Source organism: Neopsephotus bourkii, unplaced genomic scaffold, assembly GCF_033783945.1.
Source record: "Neopsephotus bourkii isolate Nb327-2 ecotype Australia unplaced genomic scaffold, CSIRO-AGI_Nbou_v1 NB_196, whole genome shotgun sequence".
NCBI lineage: Eukaryota > Metazoa > Chordata > Aves > Psittaciformes > Psittacidae > Neopsephotus > Neopsephotus bourkii.
This window is the reverse complement of record NW_026900709.1, coordinates 16,777,266-16,794,718: the sequence shown is the minus strand read 5'-3', so window position 1 is coordinate 16,794,718 and position 17,453 is coordinate 16,777,266. Positions and strand designations below refer to the sequence as shown.

General features: G+C 39.3%; 1 protein-coding gene across 7 annotated transcripts in view; it reads right to left on the bottom strand.

The window, feature by feature from the left end:
• Positions 1-17,453, bottom strand: part of RBMS1 (RNA binding motif single stranded interacting protein 1) — a 151,884-nt gene that overhangs the window by 62,972 nt on the left and 71,459 nt on the right. For 5 of the 7 annotated variants that reach the window (XM_061344171.1, XM_061344169.1, XM_061344173.1 and 2 more), the window contains exon 2: positions 8,777-8,952. In XM_061344171.1, the coding sequence (XP_061200155.1) occupies positions 8,777-8,952 (176 nt within the window). The remainder of the gene's footprint in view (positions 1-8,776; positions 8,953-17,453) is intronic. The other 2 variants (XM_061344172.1, XM_061344175.1) reach the window with 1 other exon arrangement.

The window sequence follows — 17,453 nt, the reverse complement described above, 5'->3', positions numbered from 1 at the left end:
GACCAAGCACCAACCGATACCTCCTCCAACCCTGCAGTCCACCTAGCCCTTCCGGGTAACTCCCAGTTGCATTCTGGTCATGACGTGCTGTGGTATGGAATACCTCTTTGGTCAGTTTGGGTCAGGTGCCCTGTCTCCGCTTCCTCCCGGCTTCCCCTCCTCCCTGGCAGAGCACAAGGCTCACAAAGTCCTTGGCCAAACCAAAACATCTTTTTTTTTTCCAGCTCTGTTCCCAGGCCGAAAGTCAAAACACAGCACTGCACCAGCTACCAAGAAAGAGAAAAACGACTGCCACTGCTAAACCCAGGACATTGTCTTTTAAAGACAGTACGTAAAATTACACAACTGTACAAGTAAAACAAATATTTAAAAAGAAAACACATTTTGGGCTAATATATTTCAATTAAGATAGCCAAAACAATCAATTAATTAAATGTAATTATTAATACACAAAAGTGAAGTTTCACACAATGTTTATCTTGGTGGATTTCTCTTGGGGCAGAAAAGCAACAGATTACAAGTTTCTCCTCTTTGGGGAAAATAAGAAATTAAAGTAAGTACAAGAAGAATTGACATGGAAGGGGAAATACAAGTACAAATCAGAACATATTTCTTCCACCCAAACTGATTCTGTTACTGATTAACTCAAGTCACATGGGTTATTTCAAGTGGAATATTTGTACTAGTAAGTGCTAAAACAGGCCCCAAATCAAAGTCTTGTTTGTGTGTGTGTGTGTGTGTGTGTGTGTTTATTGGTGATTTTTGCTCTGTGTCCATGTATCAACATTATCAACATTCAAATTATTTTACTTTTTGCCCCAGGTACTGCACATCTACTTGCAAAAATCAGGATACTTATATGACAAAATGTTAATTCTTCTCTCAGCAGCCCTTTACTAATTTGATTTACTACAGGGTTGTTCTGAGTCCTGAGTAAGGCACTGCTCAAACTAAACTGAGGCGGCGGATATTTTTTGAGTGTCGAAAGAGGGTAGAATTCTAGCCAGTTGTGGGAAAACAATTAAGAACCAAGGTTTAACATTTTATGGAGATTTTTCAAGGATAAATAGTATTTTTTTTCTCCCTATTGCCTCACTTACAGGTTTCATTGGAGGTAGCAGGATCTGAATTGTTTACCTATATTTGCTACTGCTTTCACTCTGCAGGTAAAATACGCATATTTATTATCTGGGTTGCATACAATTTGGGGGTGTCAGTTTCTCAATCTTAAATGCAGCTTGGCAACAACATAGGGAAAAAAGGTTGAAAGGTTACAAAAAAGACTGGTCTTTTAATGTGTCAGCATTAGATGGCTCTTTTTTTTGTTTGTTTGTTTCAAGGAGTTAATATTACAGACATCAGAGATAAGTAGAACTAACCTTTAGCAAATAAAGTTAAGACTTCACAAGATTTCTGAGTTATGTGAAACCACATGAGATACTAGACATTAGATATAAGACTCTGCCTGAAATAACCGATCCTACTTTCTACACTGAATGGTAACCTGAGAAAAAGGGCAAGCTTAATGTAAGCATGCTGGGACAGAAATCAGCTCAGGCTGTAAACTGATTTGATCTGAATTGGTTTCTGAGATGCCTGCCTAAGAAGGGACAGGCTTTAGCACCATGGAACCCACTAAAAAGCCTGATCAGTACTTGTTAACATTTTCATAAGTCCACTAAAATTCAACAACCCCCTTCAAAATGTTCTTGAATTACTGGTTATTCCAATGAATAATTGCGCTGCTATCACCTTCCATCTGAGTCAGGCCCCTGCCATCGGGGAAGCTGGGGACCAGGAGCCTGATCAAAGGCATTCCATCAGCTGCCACAGGACATTTCTTTCCTGCGGCTCTGTGATATGGAACAAGGATTGCTTCTCTGTACAACAAATACCTGCAGATTTGCAAACACTCACAGATTTTACAGGCCCCACACCATCGAATCAACTTTTTGTGTTCCAACAAAAGCGCTTCAATGGCGGTAACTTTTACCAGTCTGTTTTCCTAGCGCTTCTTTTACTAGCAGCTGCAGCTGAAACATTCCTTCCACTCTCTTCTCCTCCCTCGCCCCCACTTCCTAAAGGAAATTCCATGGGATCACCTCTCCTCCGGCCCCACACTGCAACAAAACTCTCATCTCCTCGGGGAGATGAAGATTGTGCAATAGCTGGGTCCCTGCAGCGTCTGTGACCACAGTGCAGACACAGAGTTCCTCAGTGCATTTATAGTCAGATTGCTAGTTTTTAACAGGGTATGCTGAGAGGGAACTGCTGCTTACTGTTGGGCTAAGTGAAATACTAAGTTTGAGAAACGTCAATCTCTGCTTAATCACAAAACATAGAGAAAGTTCAAACTGTACTTGTTTTAAATTCAAGGCATCTCAAGAGACTGTCTATATCCAGAGGACAGGGCTTTAGAAAACAACTTTTTTTTTTATTTATTTACTTTTTTATCTATTAAAATTTTCCCCAAAATACCTATGGGTCCCTAATGACATTCTACAAGAAGGCATTATTGCTAAAAAAGAAGCCAAAACCCAAAAATCCCCAAACCCCCCTGGAACTCCTCCAAGAGGATTTCATTTGATCTTGAATATAAAGCTGTCTGAATTTTATTTCTGTCTAATTAAAGTACAAATATTGAGGGGCAGATAGAGAGTCTTCCTTCACCCCATGCCAGGCTTGTCACTTCATAACATGACTGCTGAAAGCAGTTACTAAAAAAATAAAGGAAATGACTATTTAAACCAAACATCATGTCTCCAGGCCAATCGCAATTCCCATGGCATACCACGCAAATGCCTCAAAACTGACTCTGGAAATCAAGTCCTAACAAAAAGGACCATTCCAGTGTCCATGTCAGGCCTACATCCCTCCAGTGTATCTGTCAAAAGAGACATACAAAACTGAATGCTATTTCTTCTCTGTAGAGAAGAAATGAGATAGTTAATTTTGACAGTAACCTCTTCAAAGATCATCAGCTAAGACAGAAGTTAGCAGAGCCAATTTACATACCATACTGGAATTTAAGAAAGCCCAAACCATGCCACAGTCCTTAAGGAATGAATAAAGAGAAAGATGACATTGGTCCCATGCAATATAGAGATGAACATTACAAATAACATATTGTTTGACTGCTAAAGAATCTACCTCCTCCTACAACCAAAGGATGTTCTGTAAACCTGGTGTTACTTATTCAGAGATGCATGCAATAATACTATTTTTTTAAATGCATACCTAAGCCTCTAAAGTAATTAATTTGTAGAGGACCAAAGAAAAAAGGATGATAGATACAGGCTTTTGCTCAATATATAATACCTATTAATACTGATCTCAAAAGGAACAGTTTCAGAGACACTGACGTATCACACTTAATTATATGACATCAAATCATAGTCCACATAATTATGAATGCAGTATTTCACTGCAGCTGACAAACCATGAAAGAAAAATGCACAGAAATTGGAGAATAAAGGAGAAAGGAATTAATAAAAAATACTTCAAAAAAATTGGAGAAGCTAGGTTTGAAATCTTCCATTTTGCTTTCCCGTACGTACACCATCTATCTACAGGCGTTATATTCATGTAGTACAGATATTTCTTTAGTGAGCTCCCCAGACCATTCTCCCAAAGAGTTAGATGCAAAAGACAATCAGACTACTTCCTAAAGTCCAGACATGTCTTTTTTTTCTAATGAGATTCTGAGTAAAATTAGCAGATTTCTTGTTCTTAACTGCAGATGACAGCTTCCCATTGCAGTAAATATTTAAGCTTCAGTCACCACTTCTCAGTCCTGAGTGTGCCTGAAGATGGGAAATAGCATCACAAGGAGAGGTCACAATTACACAGCAAGCAAAGAACATGGAAGCATTAATATGCTGGTGGATGTCACATGACTTAATGAGAATGTTTTATGAAGAGTAGGTAATTGAAACAACTTCTGGGTGCTCTTGCCACAAAACAGGGAAACATTAGAGTATAGAACTATAAAAAGTAGAAGGTCTCATGCTGTGCAAACAAAGCTGTATTGCACATCTGGCTCAAATGTTTCAAAATGACCATTAGCCCACCATTCATTTTGTAATGCTGAATATTTAGGAAGGAATCCTTAAAATACCCTTTCAACATGATACATGATTTCCTAAAGCATATAAGCAGTCACTACAAGGTTGTGTTCTGCCCATCCTAGTACAGAACAATGGTCTGTCATTCTAATTATATAATTCGATACCCTTAAGGCAACTGTTTTCCTAGTTGTAATCCCATAGAGAAACAGCATTATAACCATAAAGCGATAACTTAAGAGGGAAGGCCAAAGTGAAACTGCCCAGAGCAAGAACAGATTTCAAAAATATCATATAGACTACAAACAGCTTGATATAAGCAGCAAAGGAAGTTTGAGCAAACAGCCTGGAAAAGAGCACACCAAAGGGCAGGCTGGCAATATAATTTATGCTCAGCTGAATGGGGAAGACCTGGGTTAAGCCTCAAAGCTTCAAATCTCACCATGGGACTGGGGATTGTCAGGAGGATGAAGGGTTTGCTGCACCATCCTCATTTAATGATGTAAATGGCACAAAAGGAGGTCTCTGAATAAATTCAGCACTACAGAGATGCCATGCTGTAGGCTTGGAAGTAAATCACAGCGAGACCGTAGAAAGCACAGTGCTTTGGAACTGTATGGCTTGGACATAAAGGTCACCCACAGCAAAGCACAGCGCTTAGTGAGAGTCTGGAAAGAACCTAGAAAACACGTCAAAGCAAGTTACAAACTCCTGGCTGAATCGCCTAAGACCCAAACATTTAAGTCCCTAATCACATAGGCAGTCTCAACAATTTCAGTGAATAGTTGGCATGGATTTAACCTTGCCTCTTCAGATACACGTATTAAATAAGCTACAAAAAATGACTGTCTAACAGCCACCAAATAAGAAAGTACCAGGAAAGCCTAAATAATGTATTCATAAATCCAACCCAACAGCTGAAGGGGCACATCAAGGAAGTACTGATAGCCACACCAGGGGAAGGGAGTACAATTAGGCTGCAGCTATCACTGTTCCAGCAATCCTGTAAAACCAGCTCTTCATGGCAGAGGTTTTGCTCAGTAGAGATCTCATGCAATAGCACTATGCGGTTTGAGAAACGAAACTGCACAGCAGAGTCAGGCAGCTTCCTACAGGCTTCCCCAAACCATCTCATCAGCTCCTAACTAACTTCTTCTTTCCTCTGCTCTTGTTCTATTTAGCTGACAGTTCCTGTCCTATTTAGCTGATCGCTCCTGTCCAGCCTCCCACAGAAAAGACAGTATCAACAGGACATTGCATCAACTGCTTTGCCTGCCCTTACATACCTGATGAAAAGCTCTTATGGCCAGGACTGACTCACAGTGGTGTCCCCCTAACACTCATTTTGGGTTACCTGTTACGACATCCTTATTATGTGACAAACGTAATACCTACATCTTATTCTTCCCCACACTTCTGCCTCTAGCACAACCGATACGAAGAAATTTGCTTTCACAACACAGAACTGGAGTAGCAGGCTCGTGTTTGAATGAACTATTCAAAAACGTGGCAGCTTCATTTCCCACACAAAAGCAAGTAATACTGTCAGAAAACAGCTGTACTCCCAGGTAAGCCTTCACAACAAAACTATTACACACTCTTTTCATCTTGGAAAAGAGGAGAAAACTTCACCTAATAGAAAAACTAGAAAGAACCAAGCAGATAAAGGTGGAGAGCAGATCTGTAGAGACACATATTGGCAAATTGTGCTCTTGCCGAGAAATTAATTTTCCACTAAACTGGTGAACATTTGCTAACTGTGTTCGTAAATACTGCACAGCTGTGCTAAAACAGGAAAGCAAGCCCAACACGCCTATCATTTGATAAGAGGTTTCTCTAGTGATTCACCAAAAATAATTAATCAAAATAAAAACATGGCCAAAATTAGCACTGCTAGCTGTCGTGAGCAAAAGCTAAAGGAAACACACTGACTACAGCAAATCAAAGTTACTGTATAACCAGGCCTCCACAAAAGAACTCTCTAGATTCTTCTACCTTGTATTCCGAGGATTATATTGAAAACAGTATTTCTCTACAATAACCATCACTGAAAATAACTTTTCAGTACAGTGTATATAAGTCCACAAGGATCAGAAAGAAAATTTGAACAGATGGGATGTTTCTGGCATTTGTAGAGACAATGGTGTTTTAAAATTGTTTCCTGAACCCACAGGTGTTTTTCTGCCTTGCCTGACAACAGCCAGAAGATATAAAACAAAAGCCAGTAATATTTTTCTGTACATCCACTGAAAACTAGTTATTGCCAGCCAGAAAGATGATTTCTACAATATGTAGAGCAGTCTTTCTATCTGTTCTTAGCATCAAGCACTCCAGTGGATATCTTAGGATAGCAATATCCACTGCATATCGGTAAAAGGAACTAAAATTAAGGCCTCCCAGTAAAGTCTTAGGCATTTGGACAAAGCTAACGAAAATATTCCAGATCTGGAATAAACAGCAGTTTCTACACAAAGTTCTATGTGCCCAAGTTTTTATTCTCTCCTTATCTGGTGTTTTCTCAGCTCCAATAATGAACGCGGCAGATTCACTTTCAAGAATATCCTACTCTCTGTGAACTAGAAGTTTAGGCAGATTTTGCATCTGAAACTCTCCATAGTTTATAAAAGTGGGTTACTGACCTTCTATGAACAAGGAGAGAATGTTGTCATTTCTACCTTACTGCAGCATCAAGTTAGTTGCTAAAGGGCTAGGCTGGGAAAGAAGCCTAAAGGCTCTTAATAGATTGCCCAGATTTTTGAAAGACATTCCAAGGCTAAAATTTCTGGACATCTCACTTAATTCCTCAGCAGAAATGGAGAATTTTGAGACACGGCCTCCTTTCCTCCCAAGGAAGACATTTAGGAGAGAACTATCTCACAGGAAGAAACGCTACAGCCTTCCAAGTCTGGAAATTCACATCAGAATTGATTTAGTAACTCCATGGCTGCAGCTCTTGCCTTTAGTTGTGAAATTCATGCTGTCCAACTACAACTATATATTGAACATCAACAACAAAAAAAACCAAAACTGGGATCTGTGGCTGTCCAAGCGGGAAAGGACCAGTTACAGCGAAGTATCGAACATATTTTTTCTCAAACGTTCATGTATCAATGGCATCTAAGACTGTGCAGACCAAAATGTCTTCAGAAAGAGATTAAGGAGCTATAGTAACCACTGCACAAATAGTAGTTACTGGGCGGCTACAGTGCAAAATAACCTCACAACTCTGTCCTAGCATAACATGAGTACACAGGCCAAAGTTTCTTCATCAGTTCAAAAAACAAAAATGGGACAGAAAAATCCAGTTCTGCAAAACATGCATTTGCCACTAAAATGCAAGTGAAGAGGTCACTGCCACATGGGAAGCTGTAAAAGTGTTTAATTTATTAATGAATCTTTTCAGATTGATAATCTGTTCTCTTCTCTGTAAAACACATGGATTTCATTTGCTCTTGGGAAAATGATCAAATGGAAAATTTTCTTCCTTAAAGACCTGAGAGCAAGTTGTTACTACTATACTCAAGATGACTGATACGTGGCTACAATGCTGAAAATCCAATTTTTTTTAAAAAATAGGAAAAAAGAAAAAAAAAACCAAAAAAGGAAGAAATCTCCTCTATTAATTATGTACCAGGTTGTTTTGCAACATTCAAAACCAAAGGCACCTCATATAAGCCAAGATTCAAGACTTACAGGTTTTTCTTAGCTATTTTACTAACTTGCATTGTGGTCTTCAGTGTGTATTTTTGTATAGTCCCAGTTACTGATCTGCTAAATTGAACATGAAATTACTTTGAGAATCTCAGAGAGCAGTGATACACACAAATTTTAATGAGTCTCCATTCATTCAAGACAGCTGGGTGTTTACTTACGGGTAGTACTGAAAATTTAGCTGAGTATTTTTGATTCCAAAATAACCGAGAAAGTGCACTATGAATTCTGGAGTGAAGATTTTAAGAATTCAGTAAAGTATCCATGAAAGGTGATTTTAAACAGTGCAAAAACAACGTAACTGCAAGTCTCTGGATTTCTGACCCACATTTGAAAGTAACTAAAAGGCGTGTGCTGCTGTAAAAATTAATAAAACAAAACTGAAAACCTCACAAACAAACAAAAAATCTCATGTTAACAACACTGCCTGAAAACCCTCTGCTAAGCCAAGTCTACCCACAACTCCAGCCAGCAGAGAGATTATAACCCAGATCAAACATTTCTAATGATAAACGTAATTATGCAGTAATGTACAGCCAACAAATTGGTCTGAATCTATAAGCATTCAGATGCACACTGTAATATACAGTGATGCAAAACAATTACTTGAGGAGTTTGTATCAGCAGATTATCTTAGTAGTGAACAGAGAGGACACTCTCTGTTGCAGGTTCTTGATAGCACGTTTCGCATTCAGGTGTTAACTTTCACTTATCTGTGATTTCAACACCATCAGGCAGCAGTATGGGTGATTACAGTTTTTACTGAACCAATGGGATGCTTCCATTCACCACTTACATTTAACTTTCTTCGCTTTTCCGAAGTGACACATTCTTTTCCTTCTGATTGACGGGGAAGTTCCAACTTGCCATCACACTATAGAATGAGGATTTTTATCTACAAATCTGTTTTTCTTCCCTCATAATCCAAACACTCATTCCAATTTCACTTTATAAGCTTTTAAGATATGACATTATAATTTAAATTTAAGCATAGTACTTACGGTTGGCATAATTTTACCAGGTCCTGATCAGTGGTGTTTGGAGGCAGTGCTCTGATGTAAAGGTTTGTTTTACTTAATTGATCCCATCCTGAGTTGCTGTTGCTACTGCTGTTGTTGTTACTGCTGGTGGTGCTGGGACTAGGAGGAGCCATTGGGTGGGCTGGTACAATGGACTGCTGCAAAGAAAAAAGCATGTTAGGGTAAACTACAGATAGCACTTGCAGTATGCACATTAGCTCAGTGCCTGTTTACCATTTGCAGCTCTGTGTTAAATCAGTACATAATTATTTATTTATTTTGAATACACCTGCTTTCACACCATGTTTCGGACAGGATTTACAAGCACATTCCAGTATACCCAACCACCATGTGAAGACTCTATGCATGACACAGGCTCAAATTACATATAGCCTCTGCTGAATACTCATAGAATTTTGCACTCTTCATTGTGGCATCTGATGTGAATATGAAATAGGAGATACTGTTCTTCCAGGTTCCAGCAAGTGTAAACCAAGTTTACATCACTATGACTATTTCAGATGTCCACAAATGAATTATTGTGGCACACATGAATAATATGCTATTTTCTTAAACTATGCAGAAATACAAAAATAGGCCTCTTTTACATCTCTTCATGCTTTTAGTACTTCATACAATACTGCAACTGGTTTTGGTTGTTTTTTTTTTTAAAGATAGAGAGGGACCACAGACAGTTTAAGGACCAGACTTTCAATTAACTGCGTGCCTTGGCAGAACTATCACCTTGCCACTGATCTCAGTATGTGTGGATTATTTCAGTGTCAGGAAAAAAAAATTATGTATAATGGCGATTTAAAAAAATTAAATAATAAAGTTTCAGAAGTAGATAAGCACATAAGCACTTCTACCTAGTCCTCAAGGCATTAATGCAATTGTTCTTGAAATCAGACCCGAATGGAACATAACATCCTAGAGAAAATCTGCAATAGAGCAGTCTTAGTCACTTGCATTGATAACAGTACAACAGGACACTGTACAAAGTGTTATGAACAGGTCTGCGGTGTTGTCAGAGGAATATTTTAACAAATTACAAGAGAACTAAAGCTGCCAATAAAAGTCTTGTGACTACAAGGTTTTCACTGACAAAAAGAATCGGCTGCATGCAGCCCCTTGTCTTGCAAAAGCCTGAATGAGCTTCTACAGCTCAAGAAGCTCATAGCGAAGAACCACCCTGTGAACTGCAGAGGGAAGGCAGAAGGAAGGGGTGTATGCGTGTGTGTACGTGTGTGTGGAAATAATGTGGAATAGAAAGTGAGATGTCACTGTAGACTCACTGGTTCCCGCCCTGGTTCGACCCTCTTCTTTGGACTAGTACAAACAGTTGTGTAGCCACAGCCTGAACCAAAAAAATTATCTTCCCTGATCTGGTTCACCACATGCGGCTTTGTGCTACGCAAAAGCTTTGGCTGTCACAAGGCAGGGAACAGGAACATGTAGGCAGAGAGGAGGGCATTGCAGTTTAGCTTGGTTTAAAGCACCCATGAAACTACAGACACAGTACACAAGAAAAGTGAAACTATTTTAGAGATAACCTCAGGAAATTGGAATGAAATTGTAAGTGGGAGGAAAGTACAAAGGCATGCCTTATATCAGAAACCTCACAATAACTATGCCCTTCTTCTTTGTGTTTCCCTAAGAAGGTTTTGAAATCTTCCAGTTCAGCATATTGCAAAGTTAATTATGCAGCAGTAATAGCCTGGAAAAAGAAAACTCACTTTAAAATCAACACTGATATGTAGAAACACTGTTGATGCCTAATTTTATAGAACTGAAAATTACCAAAAAGAATGAAATATATTCCTGATCATTTAACATTTCACAAATGAATACTGGTGTTTCATTGCCATAGAGTTAGAGGGGTTTGGCGTTTGGTTTTTTCTGGTTGGTTTTTAATTAAGATTTTTAGAAACATCAAAAGCTTTTCCAGAAGATTTATACTTAGAATCAAAGCGCTGATCTAGATTTTTTTCCAGGCGTGATTTAAAATGGGAAAAAGATTAAATCCTCCCTCCAAATTTGTAATGGAAACATTGATGGATTTTAACTATAGCAGTGCAAGTTGGGCTGTCAGACTGTTCTGCTTCCAGTAACGCTAGGCAATTATTTTTAGGGTTACAAGCAAAGCAGAATGACAGAGCAACTACTTTCAAAACATCTTCATAACAAACTGAACAAACTTAGTCTGGCATGGTGCTGCTACTCTCTTCAAGAAGCCTTCAATGGAGTCCTCAAAATGCACGCAGTGATCAAATACGCAACTGCTCTGCTCAAGCTTTTGAGACACACACTTCCCTTTGTGCATGTATGGCTGCCATAAAAACTAATGTACATGTACCAATTTTCATCTTAAACAGTAATTACTACAGGAGACTAAGAGCCTCTATTCTGTATTTCAGTGTCTTTGTTTTTGTTTTTACTTCTTACAGTGTTTTTCCCCTTAAAAATCTTTGGGTTTCCGCATTATGAAGAACTGGGGTTTTTTAAAATATTGTTCCCAGCTGGGCAAAGGCAGGACAGGGGAAAAAAAAAAAAAAAAAAAAGTGTCTCAAGAAAACAGGAATCTTGACTCTGCCTTCCTGTAAAACATAAACACTCCATTCTGAGAAATTCAACTTTTATTTAAACATGAAGATGCTCTCATGCTAGTGGTCACATCCAACTATGATGGGAACGTAGATGTGATTACAGTTGTCTTCCTAAGTTTACAGATGGGAGGTTTTTCACTGCTTTCACAGAAACTCATACCTCTACCAGCCTTAAAGGCTTTACAAAACACAGATGCTGGGGACTGCAGCTCTCAAACCCTGCAACCCGATGACACAGACATTAAAGGGACAGTGACATCTTAAAGCCATAAGACTTAAACACATTTTTTACATTAGAACTTCATTTGAGAATCTGAATCACTCTTTCCACTCTGTTCCTCATCGACAGCTACTTGTAAAAACTGAATTAGAGGGGACCCTCTTTTCCTTAAAGGGGCTTTTCTTTCCCAGTTGCTGCAAAAGGCTCATCGGCAGTGCAGAGCCTCACCCCTGGAGCTGTGCTGGCACAGCCTCCTACACTGACAGCCCATGCCAAGAGAAGAGTTTTCTGCTGGCGTAGTTGCATCACATCCCCAAACGACATAAACTAAGCTGATACAAGTTCTCTTCTGCCGCCACAGCTGCATCCACACCTGGGGTTTTGCCAATGTATCAGTGTCAGCAAGGATGTATGACTTTTTTCCACACCCCTGGCTGATAGAGTGCTCCCTGGCAAGACATTCTGCAGTGGAGACCTGGCCAAAGTTTGGGGCTGTTTGTTTAGAAACAGCTTTCACAAACATGAACTGAAAGCTTTTTACAAAATCTGAAATCAATTGTGAAGAGTTTTGCTTCGCAAACTGTAGTCTTCACTGCGAATCCGTATCAAAATCTGTTCTTAAAGTCAAATCATATGGACTTCACAACAGTTTGCAATAACGTAATGTATATAAAACCACATTCAATAATTTTCCTTTTTAGTAATTGCATCTTAAATTAAAACATTGAACAAAAGTACGGGAGGAATAAATCTAAGTAACAGACCATTATTTCTTGTGACAATATTGCTGTACACAAGAAATACCATTGTCACACTGGTTTGCCATTTCCTCCTTAGTCTTCATTCCCAAAAGTAATTAGCAGTCATTCCTTCTCAGTAGTTTCCTCCCGGTCATCTTCAACAGCTAAGCAAAAAAGACCAGTGACAGGATAATCATCCCATATACTGTATGATCACCCCATCCCATTCTGGAGCCAGCTGTGAGGAGCTCCCAACACCCTTGGCCTGGTCTCCAAGGGACCAGCCCTCCAGCCCTCCACAGCCCAACCAGAGCAGTGGGAAAACCACAGGCACTCACTAGAAAAAGGAAAAGCTCAGTGACAGAAGAGTCCCTGTGGAATGCCTTTTAACCAAGGAACACTGTCTGCCTGTGTTTTCTTCTCAATATAAAACCCAAACCGGAATTGAACACAAATGCTGAAAAACAACTGGAGAAGACACCCATCTTTGCATGAACCATTCCTGTCTTTCTTATAAACCACTCTATACTTAAGGCCTGGAAAGGAGTCAGAGCAGGATTTTGCATGCCAAGGAGAAGTATCTCTTTGCTGTCAACAGGAAAAAGCCACATGAAGAAAAAAAAAACCAACCAAACAAAACAAAATGGAACAACACTGAGAAATTCCTTTGACCTGGGAGATGAGAGATACTAATCCTTGCTGCCTTCAGACTACAAAAGTCCAAGGAAACTCCAACAAGCAGAAGGTAACTTGGGTAACAACTGTCCCGAAAACAAAGAATGATTATTATGGTAGCATTCCATTCAAGTCTCTAAATTTCTGTTATTAAAAGCATGTCTATGACGTTATACAACACACTAGCATTTAATTATGAGTTCTTTCACTCGGCTAAAATTCCTGATGGGAAAAGTACCATGACTTAACAACAGAGTTCTCACACATCTACTCAAAATTCAAACCATAAATTACAGCACACATTAACTATCTGATTTATCCTGAACTGCTGCTTGGATCATCTCACAGTTTCAAAATCCTGACACTGGTGTTTGCCTAGCTTTGGTTTAGGTGATTAAGCTTCAAGTACCTGCTTATGCTGCCTGGTTTTGCCTAACCTTCCTGATTTCATTAAGTAGCATTTTGAAACAGCACCTTCAGTAACTGGGAGATATAAAAATTACCACACATTTTTGTAGATGTGTGTAACTGTTAAAAAGTATTAAATTACATTAATTTGGAAAAAAAAAAAACAAACCTAAAACAAAACCCTGTATTAGAATTAGGGGGTGATTTTTTATTTATTTATTACTCTACTTAACACAGAACTTTACGTGTACAATGAAAGCAAGGGCTCGGGAAAATAGAAGATGCCACATATAGTGAAGCAAGACACTGCCATATTCAGTGCACAACTTCAGAAACAGGAGCTTGTTTGTAATTAAATCATGTCCTGAACAGAAAGAACTCCAAATATCTAACATAAATGAGTGTCCACTGATGAATACAGTTGCTTTATCACTTTCCTATAGATAAGGAAACATTAAACACTTAGTCTAAGCCTGCATCTCTCTAACGAAGATGCCATTTTGAGTGTCCTGCGCTATTCTATTTCATGGTTTCCATCATCATGTCTGAAACGTTACAGCAAGCAAAACAACTTCTGGAGGCCTCTCCAAGACCAATTCTCAGTGGACATGAGTCAACCAGTAGAAATAGACGTGCCGCTGCAGTATTCACATCTCCTGCCTCAGGGTAGCCTCTCTGACTGCTGTTCTTCAGTCAAACAGCACTTGTCACAGCAAGATAATGCAAGTCAGTTGCTTTCTAAACATTTTCAGGATGAAATGTAGAGAGCATCTCAGAAGCTGGGTCCTCCAGACTCCTGCTGAAAATCTCCTCAGGCAAGAAAACTCAAGACTTGCTCCCTTTTCATCCTTTAAACCACCAACCATAACTTCTCTTCGCATGGGTAAGGAACATGGTCTTATCACAGTGATGCTGCAAGAGTCAACAAGCCTATTCCAGCAAGGGCTGGTTTACTGCACCAGGCTGAGAACCATGGATATTATGTCTTGCAATCATACAGAGTTATTTGCACACCCAGGATCCAAGCCTATTCCATCTTCCTGGCTCCAGCCACATGGAGCAGAAACAACTAGGTGTTGGGAAGAGGCAGGACCCAGTGGGTGGAAGCTGGCATCAAGCACAGACTCTCCCTGTTACAAAATATCACAGACAGCCCAGGAGCATCTGGAGATCCAGCACTGGGTTTCTCCCCAAAAGCTCTCTAAACCTTCTGCATCTTGGCATGAAAGGACTACGCCCAAAATACTACAGCTGGCATTATGATAATGATGGACTGCAATACCCAGGTTGAAAATCAAGTACTAATATATATATATATATATATATATACACACATGTATATAAAATAATAAATTACACTGAACTGGGGGAAAAAGAACAAAAGCAGCCCCTCAGCTTTAATTTTATTTGTTAACACCTAAGTTCAGTTCTATCATGCAAAACTCCTCTTAAAAATAGAGGGCTATGCTCTTTTTTCTTGCCTGGATGTTATAGCCAAGTCTATGAAAACTTTGACTTTTTTTTTATTATACTGTCTTTCTTTTCAAGTGCATTGTGTTTTAACTACTTTAAATCATCCTGCCAGTAAGAACAAGAAACATTTTTCAGCAAAATCCAGGAAAGGATTCAACACACCTTTTTTTCTGAGCCATTTAAGAAGTCCTTCCTTGAAATACAGAAATGTAAAAGTGAGTAGGTGCTTCTACCAGCTTCCTTTTTAAAAGATCTTCATGAAGAGTGGCTCTATCAGGAATGATATAAGACAAAGTCTAGCATAAACCCTTAGCCACAGTTCAGAGGCTCCTAAGAATTTCACCCCTAGATGATTTTGATTATTCTCACTGGGAGCTATTTTGCTTCCTTTCCCTCAGGATGGTGAGAGAACAAGCCACAGTTCAGTGACATAGCAGGACTATAAACTTGTTCTCACTAGAAAGCTACAATTAAGAACAAAAAGTACAGAAGTAAAGCATTCCAGCTTGTTGACAAAATGTCACATTCCCATATTTTTTACAGGAAATTGAAACAATATTATTTAAATTACACATATTAAAGCTTAATATAACAGCAATCTTCTGCTAGCAATGAAACAAAGCTCTAAATCTATGTACTTCCTTCTTACTAGAACACTTGAAAAAGTGGGAGCATAATCCTGGCTGCATTGCAAGTATCTGACAAAATCGATGCCGATGCTACCAAACAGGTTTTTTTTTCTTCAAGGATAAGTTGGGGTTCCTTTCATTATTATCACACACAAAAACCTCTAACTTGGAGACAGCAGGAGAGGCTGCCTTCAGTGATAACGAAAAAGCTTCAAAGTTCCCAGGAGCTCACTTACTCCCTTGACTTCATCCCCTATCAGGGATACATGAAACTAGCCACAAAGGGGAGAGACAGGAGTGCTGAACTGGGCTATGTCCTGTTCCTTTGCAGATGCTATCAACTCTTCTCCCTTCTACTTGCTCATCATGAATCGCAGCATCCCTCTTCCCTTTCACTTTTATACCTGGATTCCCTGGACAATCCTCTGACTAAACACCACACACGTCCCATGCCCTAGCCATGACACAATTACAGACAGCTGAAGCAAAATATCTGAGGCTTAGGTTCTGAAATTCGCAGAGGCTGCAGCAACCCAACATCTAGTCTACATTAAAAGAATGTAAAAAGAAAGTCAAGATGCCAAGTACCTGAAGAAAGAGAGCTTGGTACTAAGAACGGAACAAAAAGAAAGAAAAAGAAGCATGTACGTGTTTTTGTGGTTAGCTTCATTGAGCAATAGACACAAAAGAATTCACTGCCAACTTCCTTCTTGACTCTAGTAAATACGCAGACCTATTTCCTTCAGTGAAACTAGCCAAGGCTTTTGATCAGGATCCAGAGAGAAAAGGGTACTGAATCCCTACACTAGGTTATTTTTTTTGCTCCAGCCTGAGGATTCGAATTACAGTTAGAAGAAAACACATCCATTTTCAGAGAGGCTTCACGCACATATTAATGGGCTTATGCAAGCCTCTGAAAGGTAGCAAGTCCAACACATAACACTGAATACAGATCATTTCTCTCTTGTATTACACATCTGCTGGTACACATTAATAGCAGGGTATAAAATCTTACAATGTCCTCTACAACAGGAAACATCCAAGATACCATTGGTAGGAGAAATGCTTCCACTGAAAGAACAATTAACTTAGAAACTCCTGCACCACGTCGTATGTAAGACTACACCAGGAATGATCACATTACAGTTGGCAAATCACAGCCTACAGACTCCAAGCAAAAATGACTCAATCAGCTTTTTATGTCTCAGGTTGTGGATGGGAGAGGGGGAACAATGGGTCATATGCCAGCAGGAAGGCCTCCTATGGCCACACTTCCAGTGGAGTTCATTAAACGCTAGCAATAAGCACATAAAAGACACCTTAGAGCAGCAAACGGCAGCAGTTTTGAAGTTTAAAGGGAAACAGGCAGAAACTAAGCATTTGCATATGCCTCTTGGACAGGTGACTATTACAGTGCTCACAGTGTTAAGAGGTTCAGAGATCCCTAAACTGAAGGTCATAGCGGTCCCTTCAGGATTCTGCTTAAACATTCATTAAACAAGAAAATTTCTACTCACTACCCCCATTTAAAAACTCTTCAGGTGTTACCCCAAATCAGATGACAAATCAAAGAAAACAAGTACTCAGGCGATTGTTCTGCTTCATGAAAGCTGTAAAATTCCCAGAACATGAAAAAAAGACATCCAGCCAAACTGCAGCTGGCACATACAGAATTACCATAAATAGTTTCAGTTCTCCATCAGCCAATGTCCTGCAACTTTTTTAAGGGGAAGAGGAAGACCCAGGGAATTTCGTAGCAGTCAGCGCAACTCCAATTCCCAGAAATACTCTGGAACAAATCACTGAACAATCATCTCACATGAATCCAAGGAGATTTGAAAAAAAAAAAAAAGAAAAAAAAAAAAGAAAAAAGCAGACAGAACAAACGTGCCAAAAGCAGATCACATC